Source organism: Ursus americanus, chromosome 36 (assembly GCF_024610735.1).
Source record: "Ursus americanus isolate L20-20 chromosome 36, mUrsAme1.1.p, whole genome shotgun sequence".
Classification (NCBI taxonomy): domain Eukaryota; kingdom Metazoa; phylum Chordata; class Mammalia; order Carnivora; family Ursidae; genus Ursus; species Ursus americanus.
This window is the reverse complement of record NC_142162.1, coordinates 25355428-25371875: the sequence shown is the minus strand read 5'-3', so window position 1 is coordinate 25371875 and position 16448 is coordinate 25355428. Positions and strand designations below refer to the sequence as shown.

Here is a 16448-nt window from a genome sequence, read left to right as displayed (position 1 = left end):
GAGGTGAAAACCACCACTGAAAGTACAAGAGAAGACAAGAAGAGAGAGAGAGGCTAAGGACAGAACCATGGGGAATACCTATTTTTAGAGTATGGGGAAGATGAGATGCCAGGCAATTAGAAAGAGAGGAGGAGACCCAGGAAGCCAGCGAAGGGGAGAACTTCCAGAAAGGAGGGTAGTTGATATAAGTGCTAAAAAGAGGTGAAGGAGGCAAGAAAAGGACTCTCCAGAGTCCAGAGCCATCTGCAACACGGGTGGCACAGCAGAAGGTCCCAAGCAGTCCCAGACCCCTAAACACGTGATCCCAGGAAGCCTGGGCAGGGCCGTCTAAGCTTTTCTGGTCTCTCTATCTGGTCCCTAGATCTGATCCGTCCACAAGCTAGAGTAGAGGCACCAGTCAATGAAAGATCCAGTCTGTGGGGCCAAGACTCTGCTAGAGAAGGGCTGCTTGTTGGGAGTCCATGATATAGCTGCTTTGGATTTGCTTTCCTTTCTTAGTGTGAGGGGCCACTACAGGGAGTCTTCAATGGCAAGTCAGCAGCTGCTCCCTTGAAGAAGAGAACTAAGAGGCCAGAGCCACAAAAAGCCAGGGTCATCTAAGATTGAGCTGACCTCAAAGTGGTAAAGAAACCCCAGCAACTGGGAGGAAGCCGATCTCTGTTTTTGTTGCCACCAGTTTCTTTCTTTCCCCTTCTCCCTTTCCCCACTTCTCAATTCCACTAATACAAGTTATAAATACCTGAGTTGTAAGTCATTCCAGGCAAACCATGGGCTTGCTATTTCTATAAACAAGCCTGTCACAGACCTGTCCACAGCAGAGCACTCTCTGTCTTCCCCTCCCTTCCTGCAGGTTAAGAATAACCATGCTTGTCTCTTACCCACGCACTACACTCTAATCTCACAGAGCAGATTCTCCACCAGACTCTGAGAATTGCTGCTTATGAAAAAGCCACAGAGGAAGCCCAAGGCCAGCAGGCTTTGTGCAGAGACTTAGCCAGCTGGGCAGAGACCCAGTGACTGGCCTGGGGAGGGGGAAGGGAGAGGCGGGTATCATGCCCAAGCTCACTCACTCCTGCTCCTTCAGAGTCCAAAGTGCCATCTGGTCAGAGGCAGGAAGGAACACAATGGCCACTCCAAGACTGCAGGACAGATCTTGCCTCTCCACTCTGCTCCTGGTCTCTATCCTGTCTAGCTGATGTATAGTTCTACTCTCTATACCACGAAGACTCCCAGAAACAAGTAACTTCCAATATGACAGAAAAACTGGGCTCCCAAGCTTAGAGTTCAGCATTAGCTGGAGCTGAGCCAATTCTCTGGTGCTGGGATTAAAATAGCCTCTGCTTCTAGGAAGGTAAATCTGCCACGGCTTGGGAGAAGGTGACCTGACAGATCCTCTAGCCATAAAGCCCTGGAGACTAGAGAACAAAGGTTCTCAACCCTGGAATTATTCAGAGAGTTTGACAAGTATCTTTCAGCTATCAATCCCTACCCTATCCTCCTCCCTTGCCTCCCCAAGATTCTCAATCAACAGATATGGAGTGGGGTTCAAGAGTCTGCATATTAAAGCTCTGCAGGTGGTTCTAATGATTAAGCAGGTAGGGAACTATGAAATTAAAGCATTTTGCATTTTTACTTCCAAATTTCAGCCCCTTCTGGGACTAAGGAGAAAACGATGCTCCAAATGTTCTTATAAGAATATCCAGACCCACGGGTGTGATAGGTCTTGTGCAGAGAGGATCTACAGCTGTAACAACTACCATTCACTGAATGTGTACTCTGCTAAGCAATGTACAAGATTATCTCATTTAATACCCTGGACAACTTTTTTTTAAAGAAAGCTCTATGCCCAACGTGGGGCTTGAACTCATGACCCCAAGATCAAGAGTTGCATGCTCCACTGACTGAGCCAGCCAGGTGCCCCATACCCTTGACAACTTTATGAAGGACAAGTATTATCTCCATTTTACAGATGAAGGAATCAGGTAAGTAGTGAGTGGAAGAATCAGGATTTAAACCTAGGTCTGTCTGCCCGGTTCCAGAAACTCTGGAGACCTGAGGAGGGAGTTTGGGTTCTCCAAAACCATCAGAATGGTGCAGTTTGTGCAAGAGCACATGGGGAAGTCCCCAGGCCTTCGTGGAAGCATCAGGGACAGGTCTGAGAACCAAGGTAGAAGGCAGAGGGCGCAGAATGAAGTGGAGGAGCCATAGGGTCCTCTCCTGCTAGTTTTAACATATGTTTTTTAAATTAGCAGGTCTAATCAGTAGCTGAAATGGGTCTAAAAAAAAATGGGTTCTGACCTCTCCTCACTGAATGGTTGCAGAGAAAAAGAAATAGAGGGTCTTCTAATGCCAGAGTATCCCCCCCGACCCCGGGTCGGAGCTTGCTCATGGCCAGCCAGCGCTAGAACCCACAGGCAATAATGGACACCCATTTCCAAGGCAAATGACAGTATAGTGTCCAATGCAGCAGAATCTGATTTCGAGTGCAGATGGAGGAAGAGGTGAGGGCAGTGTCAGACCTCAGACCAGAGTTCTGGAAATCAGAGGCCTCTAGCTAAAGGACTCAATTATGATATCACCATCAGCATGCAACCAAGTCCAAAGAGCAGCTTTAACAACACAGTGCCTGGTACAGAGCAGGCATTTCTACCCTCTCCTTCTCTTGGAGTTATCAGAAAGGCCAGGATAGGAGGTACCTCAATTTAAGCAACCAGAATAAGAGAAAAAAAATTTTTTTCCTCTCTGGCATCAATCCTCCCCACAGTGAGACCAGAACCACAAACAACGCTTTATAAGCAAAAGTCTGATCATGAAGAATGGTCTAAATCCCCCTCATTCACCAGCTCTATATGCCTGAGTTTTCCTAATCTCTTGGTTTCCAAACTTTGTAACCAGGGAGAAAACTAACTGTGCTTTATCTGAACTAAGTGTTCAGTGTGAATGTATGATCTGGGACAAAAAGGAAAGTGGGGGGAACTCTTGGTACCCCTGTAATCATGCCAGCTTGGGCCATGAGACTCCCCTGGGAAGAAAGGTTTCTTCAACATGTTATCCTCTATAAAAAGCTCACTTCCTTTCCATTCTGAACGCCAACACCCTGGACTAGGCCTTCAGCACCACATTCCTGTATATAGCAATGACTTTCTAATCAATTTCCTTACTATAGTATAGACCCTGTCCTTCCCTCCCTCAACCTGTCAGAATAATCTTGCCATAGCACAGCTTTGATCACGTCCCTACCCTGCTCAAAAACTTTCAATGGCTCCTCACTGCCAACTAAATAAATTATGAATGTCTTAGCCTGGCAACCGCAGCTCTCTGTCAAGTGATCCTACCTTTCTTCTAATTCTATTTCCTACTACTCACCTATATGAATCGTGCATTTGTCAATCTGGATTATTCATTATTCTGGAAAGGCACTTTGGGGCTTTAGCTTATATTCTTCTTCTACCAAGAAGCCCTTCCTTTCCACCACCCCCTCCTGAAATCCTTCCCTTCCTTTCAAGGACCAGCTCAAATAGCGCATCCCCTGTGATTCTTTGCGTGACCACCACGGCCAGGAATGATTCGTCCCTCGTTGGTACTCGCACGGCTGCACTTACTTGCATCATTCACATGGCGTGTGCTACTTAGTACCTTGTACAGAAGTTCTTTACAGTTCTGTTATTTCTCTCCTACTCGTCTCCTAAAAGGCAGAGCCTGTATCTACAACTCTATGCTTATAGCACAGGGCACAGTGTTTAATAAATAGGAGTCCATGTTTTAGAATTTTAAAAAATATTTGTGAATACTCTGGTTCATCTTACCCAGTAAGTTCTTTAACCTCCTAGAGAATTCTAAATCTATTACAGCCAGACCTAGAAGTTGGAGCAGGAAGCAGGATTTTGATGCCTTTCCAGAAAGAATGGGGAAGGCCTGAATGGAATAATCCATGTGCTCTAAGTGACTACAAACGAAACTATTTCATCCTTGACTTTAGTAAATATATGTACGGCACGGCTCTTCACAGATCTGACTAAATTATAATTAAAGACTAAGTCTACAAAAATCAGAGGTAATATTTATTTATTTATTTATTTATTTATTTATTTATTTATTTATTTAAAGTAGGCGCCACACCCAGCATGGAGCCCAATGCAGGGTTTGAACTCATGATCCTGAGATGAAGATGTGAGCTGAGATCAAGAGTCAGACGCTTAACTGACTGAGCCCCCCCAGGTACCCCTCAGGGGTAACTTTTTAAATACAAGTGACAATACTGTTATTTAAAAAGAGCTTTACCTGTCCTTTATGATCAGAAATGGATGTAGCTATAAGTAGTTATTCTGGATGTTAAAATTATGAATGACTTGTTTTCTTCTTTGTGTTTCTCTATATTACTTGTGTAAAAAATCTTTTCAGAAAGCACATGTACTTCAGAAAATATTAAAAAACATTTTATAGGGGCGCCTGGGTGGCACAGCGGTTAAGCATCTGCCTTCGGCTCAGGGCGTGATCCCGGCGTTCTGGGATCAAGCCCCACATCAGGCTCCTCTGCTGGAAGCCTGCTTCTTCCTCTCCCACTCCCCCTGCTTGTGTTCCCTCTCTCGCTGGCTGTCTCTATCTCTGTCAAATAAATAAATAAAAATCTTTAAATAAAAAAAAAAAAAGTTTTGTTTGTCAAAGCTAATACCAAGAAAATATTTCTGACAATGTAAAAAATGAATTATCTTAAATTCAACAAATTAAAGATGAATTTGTGAGAAAACATTTTTATGTCCTATTATTACTTTAAAAAACCCAAGTTTATTATTTCACATATATATTTCAACATTTGTGCATAACTTTGTGTTTGAGTATACAAATTTTTAAATTTAAACATTTTAGATTTAAATATGAAATACACATGTTTAAATTGGAGACTTTTATCTTTATTGTTTTTTTTCTACTTACAAAAATAATACAGACTCATTGTAAAAAATTCCAACATTACAGAAATATAGAAATGCAGACAGTGAATGTCCACCATAATCTACTAGCCCTCCCTGAGGTGACCAATATTAACAAGAGTTTGGTATTTATAGCCTCACTTTTTTTTCTATGCATATACTGACATACAGGTTTTAACAAAAATATAAATAATCATTAACATAAAAAACAGTTATACAGTTTGCTTTTTTGTCACTTAATATATCTTGTATACCCTTTCACGTCAGTAAATATAGATTGACCTCATTCTTTTCAGCAAGTACAAGGTATTTCATTTTATGGATTTAACCCAATTGCCTATGGATGGCTACCTGGACTACTCCCAAGATTTCACTATTGTGAATAACACCAAAAAAAAAAAAAATTCAGTTATATACACTTTTGTGTGGTGTGGATATTTGCATAGACTAGATCCCAGAATTATAACTTCTAGATCAAAAGATATGCTTCTTCTAATTGATATCACCAAATTGTCCAAATTAGAAACTTAAAACAATGGGTTATAAAATTAACACGTTTTCACTCTGCCTTTAAATTCTTAGTCTAAAAGGAAGCTCTAGGACTAATTCATTTCCCAAATTATTTCTCAACACAAATGAACTGACTCCCAAAGAAGAAAAGTTATCTCTAAAGAAGCTAACGCTGTTAAAAAGCCTGTTATCACCCCAGGGATTTCTAATCAGACAGTATATTAGGACTCCCCCCCTCAGCCCTGGTTCACTGGTTTGACTTTTTGAGTTCCCAAAAATCATACTCATGGCCCTGAAACAATAAATTACACAGTAGTCAGTATAAAAAAAAATATTTGCTAAGCCTTCCTCTTGATCTGTACTGTTGATACAAGTTACAATATTGGCAAGAAAAAGGTACTGAAGATAGGTCACAATAAAAAGCTACACAGGGAGGATGACTAAATGCTGGAACAGAAGAGGCTGAGCCTACAAAAAAGGACTTCTCACGAATGGAAACTTGAAGGAGTAAAATCTCGCCAGCAAATGAGAAAAAAAATTCCTGAATATTTTAGAAATCTGTGGACCCTGATAACATTAGCAACCCCTTAACAGCTATAAACTTATTTAGACCTTACAGTGTGATTTCATATTCATTAGATCTCCTTTAATCCTCACAACAGCCCAAGGAGAAAGCCCTCAGTATTCTAATTTTACAGATGAGAGAGAAGCCAGCTCCCCGCCCCCCTCCGCCCCCCCCCCCCCATCCACACACACACACAGGCTTGACTGTTCAATGTATAGCCCTAGGAAATGCAGGATGGGCTTCACTTGGGAGCTTGGTTGAACTGCAGAGTTCCAGGGCAGACCTGAATCTGAATCTGCATTTTCACAAGACTACTCACTGCCTCTTGCCCCTACCACTATTCTGCCTGTATATTCACTCTTAGAAACCCTGTTCACAGGCGCCTGAGTGGCTTAGTCAGTTAAGCATCTGCTTTCGGCTTAGGTCATGATCCCGGAATCCTGGGATCGAGTCCTGCATTGGGCTCCTTACTCAGCAGGGAGCCTGCTTCTCCGTCTCCTCCCCGCTTGTGCTCTCTGTCACTATCTCTCTCTCTCTCTAATAAATAAATAAAATCTTTAAAAAAGAAAAGAAAAAAGAAAAGAAAAAAGAAAAGAAAAGAAAAGAAAAGAAAAGAAACCCTGTTCACTAGCCAGTTCTGGGTTTTGCTGGGGCCAGGGGAGGGGGGGGGGTTGCCTCACAAGAGAGATCAAAGCAACCTGGGGAAAGAAGGACATCATAAGGAGAAAGGACATGTTTAGTCTGCAACAGGTTACTATGTCCTATGAAAACAATCATGGATACGAGCACTTTCCCAAATAGAAGCTGACCAATGAGCATCAGGGTAAGTAACGGAGGGAGGCCTACAGACTGCCTGCGGCATGTTTAGTTCTGACAAGCAGCTGCTTGCTTCGCTCCAACGCAGCAGTTGAGAGGTGGCAAGGGTCAGAGTTTCTGAGCATGCTCGGAGCTCCTCCCCCATGATCACAAACTGCCTGTGGGCTGCCCTCCACCCAATCCACCTGGCTTGGAGCTTCCTCTCCTCAGACTAACCAGGGCAGCTGCAGGAAAGCATGTATTAAGATCCCATGCTTCGGCACCCATAACGTTATCATCATCGCCTATTTGGCGAAAGAAATCAAAATAATACAAATCTGAGGTCGGGGAGGCAAGACACTTGCTCAAGGAACTTAGCAACCTTGGAGCCTGCTCAACCAACCAGAGTCGGGTGGGCAAATGACCTCGTTTTTGCTCTTTTTCATGGTCACTGAACTCCAACTGTCATCATCCAGATCGGCTCTGGCACAGGGCATGTTAGGCCCAGTTTTTTTCCACAGAAAACAGGCATTTTAACTCAGCAACTCTCCACGGCTTCAAAGACAAGGTCAGTTGTGAGTAGAGACAGGTGCAACACTAACAAAGAGGTGGAGTACAGAGATAAACAAGGGGAGGTGTGGGGTTGGGTAGAACCAGCAAGCAGTCAGGAGAGTGAGCTACACGGTCAAATGCCAACTGAGAGCAAACAGGTTCAAGGCCCAAGAATCCCATACACCAAAACAAGCAAAGCATCTGTTGGTCTCCACTTCACTCTGCCACCTCATTCCAACCCCAGAGAGAAGCAGCAAACTACTTGCGGCTTATGGTCATCTGACACCACAGAACTGCACCCTGTCAACCTGACATTCACGGACCCACAGAACCACAAGTTGTACTGTTCCTAATGGTACCACAGGGCCAGAAGTGGAAATCTGGACATGGGGGTGGGAAGAAAAGCAAGGATGTAGAGGGAAAGGAGGGTTACCAAATGATGGCTCTAAAACAGTCTGAAAAAGGCATCAAATCAACTCTGATGGGGCAAGTTGGGTGAAAAGTATATTTTTCAAGATCCTGTGCTTTTCCAAGTTGAACACAGGCTGCAATTCTGGCTACAGCAATACTAGGCATAAACTTCTGTGCTCAGTGTCACACTGTGAACCAGAAGACTCTCTGGCCGGAGTGAAGAATCAAGATTAAGTGTGGGCTCTGGAGTTAAGATGGCCAGTAAGTTAAGAGAGTCTGAATCCCAGCTCCACCAGCTGCTGGCTAGGTAACCACCAGCTACTTACCTGACCTCTTAGCATCAGTTTCCTCATCTACAAAATGGGGACAGTAACAGTATTGATAAAAGAGTAGTGTGAGATGCGAACGATATACTATATGCAGAACGCTTAACACAGGCCACAGCAAAAGCCAATAAATAAATGTTCGTCATTATTAGCACTACTAATATTATTACTTCTAGTATGGTTTTAGGAGAGTAACGTAAGGGCAGGAAGCACTGACAACGAAAGCTGGAAAACGTGGTTCCAGTAAGCACACTGCCTAAAAATGTTGAATGGCGCAAATACATAATGGATGGGGGGAAAAGAACCTTGAAAAGTAAAAGAACAAATAGTCAAGATCAAGTCCTTGGGGATTTAAATTAAAAAAATAAAATAAAATAAAATAAAACCGTATTAATTACCTAACACAAAAAGCTCATGTCCATCCTCACCCACTGTGATGACACTGTTAGCATCACATCCTTCAGAAACTACCAGTACTTTGGCAGTGTTCTATTTTTTTTTACTTCGGGTGGTGATTATATGAGGGGCCGTGTTGTAATTACATACAATATTATATTATTATATTTCATAAGCTTTTCTGTGTCTATTTCGTAATTTTTTTAAAGTTAGTGTTTTTAAGTGCCAGCACCTTTAACGAGGTCAGCTGAGTGTATGGGGAAATGACCAGAGGCACCACTAAAAGGAACACAGATCTCAAAGCCTGATGAGAGGTATGACGGGAAGTTGGAAATTGTAGTGCGCTCAGCATGAATGAGAAGCAAGGTTCAAATCCAGAAGAACCTAAGAAACTCCCTTCTCAGGATTCCTCCAAAAGAGAATCTGCCACACTGAAAACAAAACAAAACAAAAATCAGCCATGTGGTTTCACTAAGTGCTCCAAGATCTTCAAGTAAATTTAAATCTCAGCTATGAAAGAAGGGGCAGGAAGGGGGAAAGATCTTTAGCTTCATTCCAGTTTTAGGAAGAGACTTAGAAATCTAGTCTAAAAAAAAAAAGACGGTTTTATAGACAACAGAAGCAACAAAAAGCATTATAAACATTCTCTGTGATAAAATGAGCAGGGGTGGAATTTACTCCCTAGAAGTCTAAGAGGAGATACCCATCCTGTGATGTGAACTCGTTCTTCTGTAAGTGCCCTTCGAAACCAGAGGAACATGTTGTAGCCAATTAAGAAGCACTGAGACTTGCTGATATAACTGTTGGGAGGGAGGAAACCAAGACGTGGAAAATGTGAACACTCACATATACCAAGCCTAAGGATCCACACCGCCCAATCTGTCTGTCATAGTCACTTCATGTCTTGCCCTCCCCTGCCCTTTCTTTTCATTTTAAGAGGTAACGGATACAATTTAAGGTAAAACTCACAATGTGGATCTGATTCAGCAAACATCCAAGCAGGTGGGCAGCTCTCCCTGCACAACTCAACTGAGAACTGCCGTAGAAGGAAGCTGACAGAAAACCTGGCCTTGTCCTGCAGTAAACAATGGGGCCCAGAGGAGAGGCTTAGCTTGCAGCAGTGCGAATGTGACGTATACTACAACAAATCCTACTGAAAACACTGTCGCTTTTTTTCTAACCAATACTGCAGTCTGCCCATGAAGTAAAACCAACAGATACTCTGAGAACAACAGTGCAACAGACCACGTTCCCAGAGAAGCTTAGTTTGAATAAACATAGTCCCAAATTTCAAGCCCTGGACTGTTTTCCAGACAAAGGGGCAGTGATAACAGCCACAAGCTCAACTTTAGATTCAGGAGGTTGACGGAGAGGTTACAGGAGTCAGGCTAAAGGCTCACTTCTACCAATGTTTTTTCGTTAGTCAAGAGATGAAAAACACGCAAGTGACAAATGGACGAGGTAAGAGTGAAGGCAGAGAAATACCAATGGCCCCAAAGACATTCAAAATCCAGGCAGGAAATAAGACAGTGACTCAAACTGACCCAACAGGGGGAACTTGCCTTAAATGACAAGCTGAGGGAGGGAAAAGAAACTTGGAAAGCAGCAGTGCTGTTAGACTCTGAAATGAGTGAGACCAAGTAGATGAGGGAAGGCTTTGCAAGACAACTTAGAGCCTGAAGAGGCTGGGCTATTTTAGACAGCAAAGGAGGAGTTGGGCTGGAGTGGAATCCTCTCTCTCCAGTGAGAATCACTTTGAAGGCTGAGGGCAGCTGCAGGCACCGGAAGGAGAAATGAAGCAGAGATCAAAGGAACAAAACCAGGAGAATACCTCACACTTTTCATTGTACACCACCTGTTCTGAGGATCTCAAGACACTTCTCAAGCCTTACTTGAGGAATATATCAGAGACAGAAAACTCAATAAGAAGTTGCTCAAGGTCATTTACAAAGGCAGGTGAAGGCAAGGCTTCCGCCCACAGGAGCCCTCTACCCTTGGCCATCTACTTCTAGGTGGGGAGTCCAGACAGTGTGTATTAAACACTAAAAACTCTTGGTTCCTAGGAGTGCCAAGGGAAGTGGGTAGTGGAATGGTGACATAAAAAACTGGCCAGGACTCAGAGATATTATCATCAAGTTTCCTACTCCTGCCCAGAGGAAATTCCTGCTGATCTGTCTTAGTAAGGCAATTATCAGTTCCTCATATCTGACCCTACAACAGGGCAGTTTTCTCAGATCTATCTCTGACATAACAGTTTATAGAGCAATCAGTCTAAAAGACAGTAGAGATAAGAACTACCCAAGGAGAAGAGTATACTTATTGGGCTAGATTTCTATACTATCAAGAAGCCTCAATGAGGGGACACCTGGGTGGCTTAGTCAGTTAGGCATCTGACTCTCGATTTCGGCTCGGGTCATGATCTCAGGGTCATGGGATTGAGCTGCATATCGGGCTGCACGCTCAGTGAAGAGTCTCCTTGAGATTCTCTCTCTCCCTCTCCCTCTGCCCCTCCCCACATTCATGCTCTTGCTCCCTCTCTCTAATAAATAAATAAATCTCTAAATAAAGTAAAATAATTTTTTTAAAAAAGAAGCCTCAACGAGGACTTGGGTAGGAAGCCAACAGATTTCAGGGTCCTAGCACTTAAGCCATAGGTTTGTAACCCAGCAGCAGGCTTCTGGTGGAACCCATGTATACACTCCTCTGTGAGGAGCCTGCTTCTCCCTCTCCCCCTGCCTGTGTGCTCTCCCTCTCTCTTTCTCTCTCTCTGTCAAATAAATAAAAAATAAAATCTTTAGAAAACAACTACCAAACTCTATCCCCAGAGGGATGCCTGGGTGGCTCGGTCGGTTAAGCATCTGCCTTCAGCTCAGGTCATGATCCTGGGATCGAGTCCCAGATCGGGCTCCTTGCTCAGCGAGGAGCCTGCTTCTCCCTCTGCCTGCCATTTCCCCCGCCTATGCTCTCTCTCTGACAAATAAATAAAATCTTAAAAAATAATAATCATAATAAAAACTCTCCCCCCAGAGCTTCTGATTCCATATAGCTAGGATGGGGCCTAGGATTGTGTATTTTTAAAATGCTGCAAAAGTATTCTATCTCACTGCTGTCCTGACCCCTCCCCCAAATCAAGAGCCATCAAGCTTAAGCCAATGATCCATACATAAATGCTTTGGAAATGAATATGTTTTCCCACTACCAAATAGGCAGATCAAAGAGTCTCAGTACCAATACCTGGACTCAAACACTGAGCAAAAGCTGACATTAGATTATTGCAAGTTTTTTCTCTTCAGTGAAAATCGCCTACACAAACTCTTCTTAGAGCCACATAGGAAAAGGCTCAAAGCACCACCGCTCAACCAGACATGAGAAATTTTTGGGAAAAAAGGAGAGAGACAAAAAGAGAGAATGCACTAGACCTGTATCCATAAAAACTGAGAACTAGAAGAAAGCTACAAGTCATCTTACCCATTGCTTCCGGAGGAATAATACATGACCCAGATTGGACAAACGGCTATTAAGGAGGAGAATTTCAAAATCTCTTCATTTACTTTTTCAAAATCTAACAACTCTCCAGCACAGGAATCCTTTTGTATCCCTAACTTACATCGTGCCTGCTCGGCTTCATTCCATTTCTGTCCTTTGTTAAAACAGAAAAATGACCCAGCTCCCTCCACATAAAAATCTTCCAGAAACTTTAAGAAAAGAGGGGGAGGGCTAGCTACCCAGAGCACACACATGCTTAAGGAAAACACAGCCTCAGCTGAAAGCCAGAACTGACAATTGTACAGAATTTAAAGTTGAAGGGTGTTTACAACTGATAACTTTGAGTTACACTTCATCAAGACTCAGCAGATCTGGCAATAAAACCTCAAACTACTCTTTTCAAACTCTATCTCACTGCAGAGACTTCCCTCCCTCAGATAAAGTTTAATACAAATCCTAGTTCTTAATTACCCATTTCTCAATCAAGACTCACAATCCCCCTTTCTACTTGGCCCTCATTCCAGTTTTTAACCATATTTCAACCATATTTTTAACTAAGTCTCTCCTGAGTTAAAGTCTTTAATGAGCATTACTTTCTGCATATATGCACTTCCCCTTCTCGCTTGTGCCCTTCACACTTAACGAGGCTGGCTACATCTCTACTTCTTTTTCAACATTTTATTATTCCTAACTTCAATTTTTCTTTAAAGGCATCACAAAACTCCTCCTGATGGTCTCCTATTCTTCTGGAGTTCCAAGTTTATCCCCACTATATCTGACATCATTAAAGTGTTTTCACTCACGGGGCGCCTGGGTGGCTCAGCTGTTAAGCGTCTGCCTTTGGCTCAGGTCATGATCCCAGGGTCCTGGGATCGAGCCCCGCATCGGGCTCCCTCCTCGGCAGGAAGCCTGCTTCTCCCTCTCACACTCCCCTTGCTTGTGTTCCCTCTCTCACTGTCTCTCTCTGTCAAATAAATAAATAAAATCTTTAAAAAAAAACTGTTTTCATTCGTTTATTCACTTATGATTTACTGCACACCTTACACTGTACTAAACAGTGTGATGTAAAAGAAATAAAGAACGTGACCCCTGACCTTAGGAAATGAAGACATACCTAAAAGAACAATTAGAGATTGGTTCTAAGGTAGTGGGGCCTACTCAGAGAAGTCCTTGTGGCTCCAGTAAATATAGAGTTGGGTATAAAAGTAAGTGGAGAATTTGGAGAAAAGGCTACGTTAGACAGGAGGAACAGTGTGACTCAAAGCAGCAGGCCGTCTGAGGTAAGGCCGTCTGAGCTACACAAAGGCCCTCTGTCACTTCCTTCTTTGCCCCCCCCACCCACCCATCCTCAAAGGCATATGTCTTTTGGTCTTCAAATTTTATTTCAGAGTTCTCCGCGAATCACAAGCTTCTGATTGTTACCATGATGACCCACAGCCACCACATATTAGAGCAGCTCACAAAGCTTTATACATTAGGTCCTACGTGGATTACTACAGGGCAGGCTTTTCGAATCATCTAAAGTCGAGACTTCAACAAAGAGTGTGGGGAGTTGGGTGTCTGTAGGGTCCTGGGCACACAAAGACAGCAACTACTTTTGGGTGCTAAAGATAGATACCAGCACTCTTGTTCTGTCAGACTACTCAAGGGTCATTCAACTTCAGCTAAGTATTTCCTTCATTCACAGCTCTAGGACAAACAAAGCCATTTAAAGCAGTCTGAAACACTGAATTCCTATTTGAAACAGGGATGTTTAATGATGATGCCACAGGGATGCTCTTTTTCACTGTTTTCCTAGAGAGCCTCTCCTCTTCTCTTGCCTCAGGACTCAGAGTTCAAGCATCCCTACCTCTGTGAAGTCTTTCCTAATTCCCCTAAGCTGATTTAGGTTCCCTCCCCTGTGCTGCCCTTAAGACCTTTGGGCCTACTTCCGGGACAGCACTTAACATACCAAGTTGTAATTATTTGTTTATGTATCTGACTAGCCACAAGCTCTTTGATGGCAAGGATGTTTTAGTCATCACTGATTCCATACATAACAGGCACACAACAAACATTTGTTAAGTCCATTAATGATGAGTGATATGGGAAGTTTTAAAGAATGGCGACTGTACCTTCTGGATTCCAGACCAAAATTATAGTAAGTATTAACACTGAAGAATAAACTCCCATTACATATTTCTACTACCTATAACATTTTTGGTTGGAAAAAGAAGCCAAAACATATGAGAATATTGCTCTAATAGTGGTGGGCACTGCCAAGTTACCAGCCCAGAGTAAGACAGTTTGCAGTACCAAGAATGGTCCAACAGTAAATGAGTGAAGAGAGTCAAATCTAAGACAGTTTCTAAGTTCCAGGCTCAGTCTCCTACCTCTAGAGAATATGAACAATGAACTCCTATTAGAGTCCTTGGAAAGGTCACCAACTCCACTGCCATGGAACCTTGTGGCTAATTTCAATTCAATATGACCTCTGCTGAAATATACAGGAAGGCTGTTCTCCTTCTGACCACATCCAAGTAAGGTTCTGTTAAAGGACAGAGATCTGAACTAAGTCTCCCCAGAATCCTTCCATGTTGTACATAAGCACCCTAAACTATTTCTCATTGGCTCTACTCATCCTCTGAAGAGATACAGGCAAGGCAATAAAATGCTGCCGTCCCCAATGCCTCTCCCTGTAGCAATCCTGTACCGCACAATGCTACTGTGTTTATAGGCTGCTAATATGATACAAAAGTCTAATCTGCTTCTGTGGGAACAAAGCCCTAGACTCCTTCAGGGATTAAATAGATGTGGTCTACTTTTGTATTCCCAAAGTTGTGGGGGCTCAATGAAGCTGAAGAAAGCATAAAGACCTAACACCCAGACAAGTGAGGGGATGGATAGGGACTGGCCTCTGAGGAACTTCTGCAGCAGGGTGGGATATAGTGCTTGGCACAGAGTGAGTAAGACAGGCAATGTTCAAGCACAAACCAGGAGAGCTGTTTTCCTGGCAGATACCTGGCTCTTTGCATGTTATCATTCCTAAGCAGCCAAGAGGCTCCAGTTAAATTAATTGAGGCTTCTTGTAGAGACAAATTTGTTTTGACCCCAGGCAAAAGCATTTAGCAAGCCAATTCCTCAAACTAGGTGTTCTTTCTGCTACTACTGTCTTGCATAACCTCAGCTGTGACACTAACACCTGCAGCTACATTAGTCACAACTTAGCCCCTCATAGGGTATGTGGTCCCACTACCTCATCCAAAATGGGAAACTGAGTCATCACTTATGAACTGGCTTCCCCAAGCACAGTCTTAGTTTGTAGTGAAGCCACAACTGAATCCAGGTTGCCTTCCTCCTATTCCTTTTCATGGAGAAATCTCGGCATGCCCACTCCTGCTGCTCTTTTTCCTTTAACCTAAAATTAAATCATTGCTTCCTCGAGGGGCATACATGGGCACACTTGATCCTTTACAGCCAACAGGAGCTTCTGGTTCTTCTCTTTCCCAAGAAAGAGGAAAGTGAAAGAGGAACACGGAACAGAAGAGGGGACGGGTGGAAAGGGGTGCCTCCCAATACTAGGACTCACCTTGGAGCTGAGGTCCTCTCGCCGGTTTCCTGCCTTACTCCTGCGTAATTTGATGGATGGAGATCGCAGCAGGTTCTTGATCCGGCTGGTAATGGTTGACCCTTCCACAGCCATCATGATGAGAAGCCCCCGGGGACAGTCCTGGCCCAGCCTTGGAACTTGTCTCAAAAGCGGCACTGCCTTCCCACTCCACAGGTCCTTCCAGTATGCCCTCCCACGGACCTGAGATGGCAGAGGCCACCTTACCTTCTGCCTAGCCGTGTTTGCAGCTCTTATCTCTAGGCATTACCCTCTCCCTTCTCCTCATACCTGCCTTCAAGCCCTGCGCGGTTTCTTACGTCTGAAGGACAAACCCATGAAAAAGAGGGGGAAAAAAGCCTGAGCTGCAAAGAAATACCAGGCCCACGCCTGCCAGAGGCGTTCAGCCAGAGGGATGGGATTGGCCCTGGTAGGGCTTGTGGTTGGTCTGGTCCCCGTTAATTCCCAACTGTTCCCATGGCAACTGCAGTGTCTAAAGAAGGAGGCCACCGAGGAGTCCCGCCAGGAGCTTGGACACCTGAGCTGGCGGCCGCAGGGACACTCGGCGCGGCGAGACTCGCTGTGGCCCGGCAACCCGTTCTGCCACGGGAGCCTCCCTCCCCCACCCCCGACCCTCGGGAGCTCGCTCTCGGCCCTCCGCAGGGGCCCTGGACCCCTCTCTTTCACCTCCCTCAGCAGCCCCAGCAACTCGCCAGCGCCCCCGCTCGGGCCCAGACTCACCAGCCCCAGGGCGCGGGGGGCACCCCGCTCACAGCGCCCTCAGGCATCGCGCACGGCGATTTCGGCTCCGCAGCAGCAGCGGCAGCAGCAGCTATGGTGGCACGAGCGGCTCAAAACGCGAACTACCGCCTGGGCCAAGCTACGGGCTGGTA

The 16448-nt window shown here is 44.2% G+C and overlaps 1 protein-coding gene across 6 annotated transcripts in view; it reads right to left on the bottom strand.

Moving 5' to 3' along the window:
- The window catches only part of MAPKBP1 (mitogen-activated protein kinase binding protein 1), a 50382-nt gene extending 33934 nt beyond the window's left edge, over positions 1–16448 (bottom strand). For 4 of the 6 annotated variants that reach the window (XM_045771290.2, XM_045771306.2, XM_045771299.2 and 1 more), the window contains exons 1-2: positions 16297–16448; positions 15538–15759 (exon numbers count right to left, since the gene is read on the bottom strand). In XM_045771290.2, coding sequence (XP_045627246.1) covers positions 15538–15654 — 117 coding nt within the window. In that variant the 5' untranslated portion in view covers positions 15655–15759; positions 16297–16448. The other 2 variants (XM_045771282.2, XM_087859274.1) reach the window with 2 other exon arrangements.